Raw genomic sequence first — 12,586 nt, 5'->3', positions numbered from 1 at the left:
TAACACTATTGTACGTACTGTATATGTCTTTGAGAATTTTTCATTATTGCAGTATGTACAAATATTGCCAGTCACAGCTACAACTTAAAAATCTTTTCTGCGGGGAGATATGATAGAAGTATTTAAGTGGGTGAAAGGAATCAATAAAGGCGATATAGGTAAAGTTCTTATAATATCCGAGCAGGATAGGACTCGTAGCAATGGATTTAAGTTGGATAAGTTTAGGTTTAGGAGGGAGATAGGAAGGAACTGGTTCACAAATAGGGTGGTGGACGAGTGGAACAAGCTTAGCAACTTTGTAGTAAGTGCTGGAATGCTGGAAAGTTTTAAAAGGAGGCTAGATAGATTCATGGATGATAGAGAGTGGTAGTAACTCTCTACAGGAGCTGCCATGCACAGGCCAACCGGCCTATTGCAGACTCCTTATTTTCTTATGTTCTTATCAATATGCATGTTTCCTCCCTCAGGTAACCCAAGAACAGTATGAACTATACTGTGAAATGGGCTCCACATTCCAACTGTGTAAAATTTGTGCGGAAAATGACAAGGACATCAGAATAGAACCTTGCGGCCACCTCCTTTGTACACCATGTTTGACTTTATGGCAGGTCAGTTCTCGTATGACTTTTCAGAAGGTCAGTCCTAATTGTTCTTTGGTCTTTTATTTTTATTTGACTCATTAGAAATCACTGCAAAACTCCATGTTATCCCCTAGTTAACTCTGTAGGTTACTTCTTATTTGCATTACATAGAATTACAGTATAGATCAGTTTTACACATCTCTGATAATGGCTGGACCATGCAACCAAGCTAGCCTTTATAAAAAGTTAGCTTTAGTTTAGTTTAAAGACTAGGCTGTCATTTTTGGTGCCCAGAAAGACCACCAGACTGTCACAAATTTGCATTAATTTCACCATATTTCTTAAAGCTTGAAGGTGTAACACATCACAGGAAGCATTGGTGTGATCATGTAACCCAAACTGAAAACACGAACTCATGCACAGTTTTAACTAGACTCTTTGTTTTGTTCTCAAGTTATAGCATTTTATACAAGTCTGGCCCAAAATGATGATAACTTGAGACCACTGGGAAAGGAAAATGTGACCCTAAAACTAAATACCCTGTATATTTTCAACCTGTATAAAGTTGCTCTCTCTTAAATCTGTTATGATATTCTCTCAGACTCCTCCATCATGACACTTCCAGTTGTAAGGAGAATTATGTATCGTATATACTCGTGTATAAACCGATTTCATATATCTCTTGTATAATTTGACCCTAGCTTTTGAGAAATAATACCTATAATCCTAGACATCAAATGTAGCAAGACGCCAGATTCACACTAACGTGTCTTGGCCGTGACCAACACTTGGCGCCATGAACAGTGTTTGCAATTCTGAAACTAAATTTCTGCCAGTTACCAACTCCAATGAGAAATAATGTAAAATACTGTAGTATATACCAGTAAATGTGAGCAATAAATTATAATAATAATAATAATAATAATAATAAAAAAAATGCTCTATTCCCATTTGGCTGCTGGGCAAATAAATTTGTTAATCGCTTCATAGGTAGTAGGCAGCTACCAAACAGGGAGGTACTACCGCCAGGGAAGATATTGGAAGCATAATGTGTTGTCTAATGGTAGACCCTGCTGCCATATGGCATAACAAAAACTGTGACCAAGTCCCAGGTTGCTGATCTGACTTTCTGCCTCAATCTATACAGTATTTTTAGGTGAATTAAATCATTGAAAAATTTAGAGTTGTTGTTTCCTCAAATCTTTCAGGTCATTGTGCTAATTTGCCTATACAGTACTGTATGCTTTATTCCAAAGGCATTTTGGTGCACATCATTGTGACTTGATGAACCTTCATACAGACCATTGATTACCTTGGAGATGGTACTGTACAGTGATTAACAAAATGATGATAACTTGAACTGTGTGACTTTTTGTCATGGTGGCTTTCAGTCTCCTGTAGGCACTAAGTAGTTCACACATTAACATGGTGCAGGGACAGACTTTTTTTGTCTCAGTCCACAATACTTAGGATCTTTCTCAGTGATTCTTGTTGTCTACTGTTGTGTTTATTGGCATTTATATAGCCATCAGAGTTGTAAAAAGTACCAGCCTTTTTTACTTAAGTAAAAGTATTGTTACACTGACAAAATTCAAGTAGAAGTAAAGAAGTATCTCATTCATTAAGTAACCAAGTACTGAAAGTTAAAAAGTAACAACAAAATTATTAAATTGTCTCAAACATTAAAATAATTCCACAGTAAATAAAAAAAAAAAGTTAACTAAAGATAAAAGACACAGCATTACACACGTTTAGTTGCACATATTTCTATTGATATTAATCACTTACTGATTCTCAAAATTATGTCTGACCAATCAAGATCTTTTAGGCCTAGATATAAGCCCAGCCTGACCTACCAAAAGAGAATACGTTCAGTCGCTCTTCCCCCAACAGTCCATCGCAGGGACGGTGAATGGGCTGACTATATATCCCTCCAACACTATGATCTCCTTCCTTATCCACACAAGAAACGTCAACGTGGACTTATAATCCGCAGACATTTTATAATGTTGTTTCGGCTCACCTTAGGGTAGGATACAGACCTATTTGGCAATTACCTGAGGCGGGGGGGGGGTACTTAGTTTAAGCAGAATTTTAAATATGCTCAGTCTCACACATATGTATAGATACAGGTTTTATATCTGAGACAGAATTATGTGAAGCATTTTAGAATCACAGCCTCTTTGAAATTCATTTTAGGTGTATCAAAGAGTAACTGACATCTAACGGAAAGACGAAACCTCTGAAGGAAAGGTGGGGGAGAAGACTACATGGTGTCTCCCCACATAACTCTTTTACTATGATTAATAATTAATTAATCAATTAAAAAAGTGTCTTTTATTATAGTGAAAACAAATATGATTTTTCTTGAATTGTGACTTGCATAAATAATATACTGTAACTGTTTTACTGTACTGTACTATGGTTAATAAATATTTCCATTTTCATGCAAGATTTTTCCTCGAAGAAATTGTGACTAGCTTTCTGTGAATTATTGTGTGTGTGTGTGTGTGTGTGTCTGTCACCTCAAAACTCACCAAAGAAGGTGACATCCCTAATAACTCTTATCATTGTATCATAGCTGGATGATCGTCTTACTCGATTCCGAGTGACAGCAAAGCAGTAAGTAGTAGTAGTAGTGTGTGAAAGGCCTTGGTCAGTTACTGTACTTCATTGCTATGAGGTTGGTCTTTGGTCCTGAGGGGATTAACTGTGCACAAAGTGGTTAACTGGCTGGGGCAGCAACCCAGAAAATTATAACCATGTTTTCTTCCTCACTGTAAAGCAAAATATCACACCAACAGATTTCCTCATTACCAGAAGTGGACCTTCCTAATACCTGAATGCCAAATTACTTTTTTCAAAGTCAAACCAGTTTTTTAATACTGTACCAATTTTGGGGTAATTTGTCATTGAAAAATGCCAGTTGGCAACCCTACCGCATAGCACTGAACAAGGAAAGGGCGGCTTGGGTACATAGATGAAACTATATGAAAGAACGCATGTGATTGGTCCAGACATGAATGCTTGTGATTGGTTAGTTTCCAAAATTGTCCTGTGTCCTATAATTGGATATTTAAAACGCTTTGTTTGGGGCATGTAACGAGTAACAGTTTTTGTTTTTTCAATTGTATAGGAGTAAAAGTATTAGAAAACCATATTTAAATAAAAGTGCAAGTACATACTAAAAAATTTGAGTACTTTTTAAAAAGTAAATACACCCAAAAGTTACTTGAGTACATTACTCAAGTAAATATATTACGTTACTTCACGACTCTGATAGCCATTTACTATCAGCAAGAAAAAGTTGTTCTAGCATATATCTCCAAATACATTATACAAATATTGTAATTCCTGAATTTTATATGATTGGGATGTGTCAAGATAACTTCTTGAATCAAACACTTGCATTAGTTCTGCATTGTTATAAATAGTCGGGAATGTCAAAATAATACAAGCACTGGACAAATTGACTGCAATTGGAGTTCGTATAGCACCACTGAATTGCATCATATTATTGAGAAACTTAAGAAAATTAACAAAAGGATATTTACCCAGTATATAGTCTCATGCATTATTAGTGCTCACTATGACAGGAAATTCATACCAATACTTAATTATCCTGGTCTTCAGTTATTTTATGCTTCCCCAGACCTTCAGCTATTACAGTATTACCTATTGTCATCCTCTACCCTCTAGCAGTTTGAAAAGCCTAATAATTAACATTACTTGCAGGACTCTGAAGGTCAGGGATGTCCGTTTTGCCGAGCCGAGATCAAAGGGACAGAAACAATCATTGTGGACCCGTTTGACCCTCATAAGCAGCACCGCACGCAGTCTCTACCTAGTGGTCAACTGATTGATATGGAGGAGGAGGATGAGGTATTGATGGAGTGACCAGTTGTAGCCTGCCATGCCTTCTGCCTGCCTCCCATTGGTCGTTGTCAGTGTGCAAGTGACCAATAGGAAACTGTGCCTCCTGCCTGTATCCCCATTGGTCAGTGTCAGTGTAAAAGTGACCAATAGGAACTTGCATTTCCTGCCTGCATCCCTATTGGTTCCTAAGTTTGTACGCAGGCCAATAGGAACAGCTTACAACTTGCCTCCCTATTGGCTGTTGCTGATTAACGACCGCAGTGGACAACTACTCTGTGATGCCCTTTGCCGCTTTCCTGTTGGTTGATAATGCTGACCTAAATGACTGATTGCTGTTGCCATGGCTGCACTACGAGGATCAGTGCAACTCGGCAAAAATGCAAATGAACTCAGTATGTGTGGCATGCCGTAGCAGTGAATGTTCCGTGTCATTTCTCGGTGTTCTGCCCAATCCCATCCCATCCCCTGCCCCTCCCTCCCTCCCTCCCTCTTGCATATGTGTATAACAACTGGCACATGCAAAACTTACTGATGCAGATCTTATGTACCTTATTACTGTTCCTCAGTCGTAGTATTTTAAGTATCGTAGATTTTTTTCTTCCATTTTTAGCATATTTGCTATTCTGGAGTGATTTATGTAATATTTTGTATATATTAGAATAATTTTGATTACGGTGTTTCAATATTATTTTTTCCACGATGAAAAAAAATTGTTATCGAGTCATTGCCTGACTGGCCGTTGTTGTAATGGCTCCAGATATTAAACAATAAAAACTGCTGTGACATAATTCAGTATTCACTCTAGAGCCTTCACTGTTGCTTATTATTATTATTATTTTTTATTTGTTCACTAGTTTGCAACATACTGATAATTAGTAGTTTTGTAACCCATAGTTAGTGTTTTTGTCCAGTTTTGACTTCCAACAACCTAACTCAGAACTTCTGTACCTGTAGTCTTCAAGTTTTCTTTAGATATTATCTTAATCCAGCAGCTTGCAATCAGTGCTGGTTGGCAAAACCTTTAGTTTTACAGGAAGCATGTAATGGGGTCACATTGGATTAATCATCTTTTGTACAGACCTGGTTCAATGTTTGCATTAATCTGTGTGAAAGTGTGCAAAAAAAATACAATATCATATGAATGAATTCTTAAAACTATGAAAATTAAGTAAACTACAGTACGTACATTCACATGGGCAACACATGGGGAGCATCAGGGAAAGTTCACTACCATCTGATATTTGCTTTACAGCACAGTACACTACTAAAAGAACACCAGTAGAAACAATAAAATAAAGCTAAAAACTCTTGGCGTATTCATTTATAATAAATAACATTTTCCAGTTTAATATTGTGGCCAGAAGGGTTTAGAAACACTAATATGGAGAACCCATCTTGGCTTTAAAGCTAAGCTCCTTCAGTTATGAATCCAGCACCAACCAACCATAGTATCAATATTCTCTCTTACCTTAAAGCTTTACTATCTTATACTAAATACTATAATTGTTTATCCTTCATTTCCTATGCTAATGAGTGAGTTAATTTTGCAGAGTATGCCAAAGAAATATTAAATTTACTTGATATTACATATGCTAATTGTCGTCAATAGTACGTCATTATGAGCATAGAGAGATGTCATGTCGAGGGTGTTAACATGTGATAATTTACAGTAAGGTCTCACAGAGTAACAAATTATTGAGAAATCAGTTTAATGAGGTGTTTAAAGGTATGGAGATTAATTTAGCGAACTTATATTTAGTTTCACTAGCAAAATCTTGAGTGAAAGGTTGCACATGTGTCTGTCTGGAGCCTCGGCACAGCCCATGCAATTTGTTATTTATTTTTTTCTTTGAATTTACACTTGATCCTTTTTATTATTTATTCACTGAAACAATAATTAAACATAACTTTAAACTCATATTTTAATAAGATTTCCTATTCATGGTGTCTGGGAGGGCATAATAACAACAAAATAAGGTATGGACATTATCGTTCACTGTTACATAAGCTTCTGATCAGCCTATTCCATACGTGGGCATCTTAACCAGGGATGGAGTATTCGGTATTCTTATTTGAATGCATTCGAATACAGTATTTCAGGGTATTCACATTTATATTTGAATACATTACTATTAGAAATCCAAGTCATGTTTTTAATCTTGTCCAGACACTTCAGCCAGTGGCTGTCTTTATACCTTCAATTGAATTGTTAACAATTTCACAGCAATATTTTAAATATATGTTAAGGATTATTACTATTTGGTTGAGTATCATAAGTGAGTCTTCATTTGTGTGTTTAATGAAAATGTGTGGAAAGGATAAGGGTTTGCAGCAAGCACGTAGAGAAGAAACCGATAGAAAAATGTTGAGTTGCAGAAACTGTGGCAGAGCAGCAAGTGGTGTTCATGAGTGATTATTCATGGAATCCTCACTGGGAGAAAGGTTTATTATATGGTAGAGCTTCCATGAATGATTAATGTTAGTTATTATTCTACCTGGCTTTAGTGTACAGGTACATTGATTCCTTAGTAAAGGATGCAAGCATTCGATAGGATTCTCTAGTGCTGGATGTGGGAGAAAATTTATGTCAAGGAATGGACAGATGATACTGAGTAGTAAGAGGAAATTACTTTGATTTGTCCAATAAGTTTGTGTATGGTGGCAGTGGGATCCCTCATTCTTTCCACATATTCTTGTTTTTCACCGAGAGGAAGGAGTGATTGCCTCACCATAATAGAGAATGCTTAAGCAAGTGATTCAATTATTGCCCCAGTGAGATATGGAGGTGATGTATGGATGAGATGTGTTTGGGTAAGATTTTGCATGTATCTGTCTCATCAAGGAAGGAGAGTTGGCAGCAAAAGTGGGGCAACAGAATGACTCGAACATGACTTGGAGTGCAGTACAGTATATGCTGATTAATGGTAATAAGAAAGAGACCAAGCAGAGATTGTCGTAAACATTATTAAATGGGTCAGTTGTAAAGGATAGTTAACCATATCAGATGGTACAGTATTGGGTAAAGCTGTGGTCTAGAGGTACGAGAATGGTGAGAGCCTCAACTGTTAATGTTATCAATTTTATATGATTATTACCAATGCAGGAGGTGGTTAAAGAAGTTGAAAATAAAATATGATTGGTTGAAAGTTTTTGGAACCTGATGTAACAGTTAAATATACAGGGAACATCTTGAGAATTTATTATTAAAAAAAGGATATGTGTAGGAACAAAAATGTTATCAATGGGTATGATTGTGGGTGAAGAGGATAGAAGTAGAGGTATTATCATGATGTAGATGCTTTGGGAAAGAGTTAAAATATGACAGATACTGAGAAGGCATAAAATAAATTATTGCACCAAAGGACAGGCTGGATGCAGTCACTTTTATAGTGTACTTTACAGAGAAAATTGTGAAGATGGAGTGGTGTATGTTAGTTGAAATAAGGTGGTGGGAGGGTAGAAAGGTCAGCAGGTGAGAGTTAGTTTGAGAAGGCATTAGTTGAGGCTAATGCATGTAACAGCTGACGAAGAGTGAGTACTATAAGTGCTGAGAGCACAAACATGGAGTGACCGAGTGAAATGAAATAAGGCAAGAGCGAGAAAGTTTCTTTGAAAAATACTTGATCAATCAGGAGCCAGGATATAATAAATATAAGTGATGGCTTGTGGACTGCATAAAGCAACAGCATGGCATATCAGGTCATCTCTCAGGAAGCTTGAGTTTTGACCAAGCTGCAGAGGGGCATGACCCCCTGGAATTGAGTTCAGGAATATAAATGAATTGTGAATTTCATGGAACTGTACAGAAATCAGGATGTGAGAAGTTGACCTTATGAGCTACCCCCTAGGAAATAAGATGGTGGGAGATGGGAATTTAGTAAGAATAGTGAAACAGCAGCAGGAACATCAAAGAGCAAACAGAAAAGACAGGCAATTTGTTAGAGGCTCCAAGGTTAGCTATTGTCCATGGTACACCGAGCTGCTCATTGTTAAGGCAATAGGACTGGGTTACTTGGGAATTTGCTGTTTTTGACAAAACTTTGATTGAATGCATAGAAGATATTAGGTTTAATGCTAGGGAAAAATAAGTAAAAGAATGATGAGTAAACCAAAGGGGACAGAATGAAGTAAATGTGGGGGAAGATAAAGAAATGATTAGATAAATTTAGCACACTAAGGTGGTAGGGATATATGGAGTGAGTGATTGTGTACTCCAGTGTGGTAGTATAATACAGGAGAGGATCAGTAATGTTATGAGCAGTGTGCCTTGATGAGCTATGTGCAGAGATATACCATGATCTATCCTGCAGAGGAATATGGACGTGATTTACCATGATATATATTACCATAAAACTGTTATTCTGGACTAAATATAGGAGGGGGGGGGGGTTCTGGATTACCTGAACGTCTGGAGAATCCAAATTACGTGCAAAAAAAAAAAAGATAAAAAATGCATTACACATGTGTATGAAGCGTAATAAAGTCATAAAATCTAAAGCAATAAGTACAGTACAGGCAGATGCCAATTTACAGAAGAATTTAGTTCCTGAAAAACATTTTGTGAAGGGAACTTGTATATTAAAGCATAGTTTCCCATTAACTTCCATTACAGTACTGTATATAATGAGTTATGATTGTAAGAAAATAATCTTCCTTACATTGTACTAAAATGATATTAAAAGCCTATTTATGTTTTTTTTTTGTTATGGGAAATGGACACTTCCTCAAACCTCCACACTGCTCTGATGATAAACACAAAGTGATACCATGTACTATAGTTATGTCGGGTTGGAGCTAGTTCACAGTAACCAAAGGCCAGACCCGTGTGGTCCACATTATTGAGGTTTCACTGTATAGTAAATCTTACAGAATAAGATTTTAAAACTTTTTTCTTTGTCTTGTGTACATCTGGATGTACTGTATATATCTTCGGGTGTCTCTTAGGCTACAAATTGCCTCTACCTGTATATATTGTGTCAACATTATTTCTGTACAGTAATATAAAATGTGTATAAATAAAGTCATCTATGGAGTGTGGATAAATCAGTCTGTGGGCTGTGTGGTGAGAAAACTTAAACGTGAACACTGAACTGAAATACACTCGAGTATTAGGAAGGAACTCAAAAATAAATTGTCAGAAATAATAGACTTTTCAAACTACTGTACAGTATTTTCAAATACAAACTTTCATTCAAATCTCATCAGTTGACCTAGCCAGGCTCGGTCAGTGCTGCTGTTATTATTCTTTCATCACTCGGTGAACATGTGGAGTCTATGTGCACTGGCCTGAAAATGTCTCAAAATAAGCAAAATTTTAACTGTTTTTCGTATAACTAAGAAAAAATGGGCTATCTGGGCAATGTGTGGTAAAGTGGGCGACTGATTTGTTTACATTGAGTAAAGCTCGTAGGGCTATTATAATTATAACACTCGGTGGGTGTCTAGAAAGGAAAAACTAAAAGTTTATTTAATTAATTACCCTTAAACAGCTACAGTCTTCACATTATGATATGGAATAAACTGTCAATATCATAAGTATAAGTTTCATATTTCCCGCCTCTGTTTAAACATCCTGCAGGCTGATGTCACACCCATAGTGCAGCAAACACTCACCCATGATACACTCCTTCCTCCTCACCAATAAATATTTAAATTTTGTAAGGGAATGTGCTGATAAAGATTGTTTTTTAATACTGTATTGCACTGTATTTCCCAGCCCATAAGATGCTTTGGCCGTCAAGACACATCCAGATACGTACAACTAAGGTTATTTTTTTTATTTTTTTTTTTAAAGTTTATTAGCTTACCACCCACGAGTTTGTTATCGAAGGTTTCAAAGTTAAACGATTGATTAATAACAAACTTCTATACAAATGATCTGGTTCAGAGTTAAGAGATTTAGTGAGCAAAAGGCGAGTCTAATTCAACAAATTTCAAATTGCATACAGTACCTCAAAAACTTGCTATGATAAACAATAAAATTTATACATAGCATATCACAAAATACAATAGCATATATTTTATGTACAGTATGTAAAAAATAGTTCCTTCTACAGTACACTCAAACCATCCTCTGGGCGACACGCCACAGATCAGCTAACTCAGGTGTGTGTGTGTGTGTGTGTGTAATAATAACAATAATAATAATAACAATAACAATAGCAATAATAATAATAATAATAATAATAATAAACGGTTTATTGAAAAATTTCTGCAGCCTGAAGGCTGAAAATATACATTGGACACAAATGACTTATTACATATATTGGTTGGTATGTGTGTGTGTGTGCCCTGTGATGTCAGGGGAAGGGAATGCAGATGCGCTGGCAAGTCAGTCACGCAGTTACCGCCCAATGCCTCCACACACCCACATTCTTCATTTTTCTTATTATATAGTTTTATATTAATTTTTTTTTCTAAGCAACATTAGCGTATTGTATTGTAATGATTTTCCACAACTTTTACAGTTTCATTACATGTACTATTTAAAATGGAATTTCCTGCTTTAAACTTGACCTTAGACTAATAAGACACGGGCTGATTTTAAGGACATTAAAAAAAAGAAAGAAAAAAAAGTGCATCATATGGGTTGGGAAATACAAGCAGCACTGTGTATGGTTTGTGATAGGTTCTTGTCATTGTTGCTCCTACTTCAAGATGCTCCCAACACCACACACAATAAATGCCATTTGTAGTGGCATTCAGTGATCGGTCACAGATTTCTGTGTTAAAATTAAAATTTATGGATTTTTCTGGAGTTGATATATAAAATTTCCCAAATCATCAATTTTGCATAAACCTTTTGGTCCAAAGATTTTCAGATTCCTGATACTCAAGTGTACCTGATAACTGGAGCATTGATAGTGTTATATCGTTTTTAAGTTCCATCAGAATTTCCATTACTGTACAAGAAGATGTAGACACAAAATACTGTAGTAATGTGAATTTGAGATGACTGTTGCTTGTTCTGACTGACTTGAGCTTGGCAAGGTCAGATATGCTTACTGACACCCGACAGACACGGTCTGTTATGTCTTGCACACAGGTGTACCCTGATAACTGATGCATATAAGGACGGAAAAGTCGTTGGTTAGTGAATCAACGGTCATTGAAGCAATTAATCCCACAAGAACAGGGGTTAGGGACCTGCTACCCTCCCAAAACTCCCATCTATCCTTGATATATCTCTATACAGCTACTACCTGACTTACGACCTACTCGACTTACGACCACCCGTACATACGACCGCCTCAGTCGTACCAAAATGTTGTCAAATTACGTATTTTCGAGTCCCAATGTCGGTGATTGCACTGTGTACCGACAAAATTTTCATTTGTAATTCACTTTAAGATGGCTGGCGAGCTTAAAAGTGAGAGTTTTGTAGTGCTGAGAAGAAAAAGAGACACCCATTTTAGATTTTCAATGTATTATTTAAGCATTTTCGACTTACGACCATTTCGACTTATGACCTGGATTTGGGTCCCTAACCCTGTCGTAAGTCGGGGAGCAGCTGAACTGCACACTGTCAACCAAGAAAATAAATCAGACATATAAAGTGAGAATAATAAGCCTTAAATAAGCATAAATTGAGACTGTTATTTACCAGAGTTGAGGATGGTAGAGACAGTCTTAAGTCTCTACCGCTCTTTACTGCTCCAGCACCACTCTTACTACGCCTTATCACATCACATCACATCAAGCTGCCCGGCAGAAGAGAAACTATCACTGGGGTGTTTAGGCATGATTGAGTAACACATATATAAGAAATAATGAAAAAACACAAAGTCAGAGACAAAAAATAAGTGTAAACAAGAGCAAAGATGGCGGGAATGAGTCAGGGCAGTGTGCAGAGCCCTCTCGTGCCAGGAATTTGCACCATGTTACCGCCCACCAAATTCAAAACAGGTCTGCCGCTCCAATTCTGACCGTAGGGTTTCCGAGGTATCAATGAAATTTGCGGGGAATTTCTCTTAAGTGAAGCAGCGGTTAACAGAACGTTGGTTTTCGGGGTACACCTGTAGAACTTACTGACTACTGAAAGAAGTCATTTGTTGAGTTCTGTACACAAACTGATCACTGACAGGCATGATTTGTTAAATCGAGCACATGAACTGACACTGACGATCATT

General features: G+C 36.7%; 1 protein-coding gene across 1 annotated transcript in view; it reads left to right on the top strand.

The window, feature by feature from the left end:
• Positions 1–12,586, top strand: part of LOC121869179 (E3 ubiquitin-protein ligase CBL-B-like) — a 63,695-nt gene that overhangs the window by 22,034 nt on the left and 29,075 nt on the right. Inside the window, exons 7-8 of the mRNA XM_042370400.1 lie at positions 468–608; positions 4,317–4,463. Coding sequence (XP_042226334.1) covers positions 468–608; positions 4,317–4,463 — 288 coding nt within the window. The remainder of the gene's footprint in view (positions 1–467; positions 609–4,316; positions 4,464–12,586) is intronic.

This window comes from Homarus americanus, unplaced genomic scaffold (genome assembly GCF_018991925.1).
Source record: "Homarus americanus isolate GMGI-L3 unplaced genomic scaffold, GMGI_Hamer_2.0 scaffold25467, whole genome shotgun sequence".
Taxonomy (NCBI): Eukaryota; Metazoa; Arthropoda; class Malacostraca; order Decapoda; family Nephropidae; genus Homarus; species Homarus americanus.
This window is presented reverse-complemented; position numbering and strand designations above follow the sequence as displayed.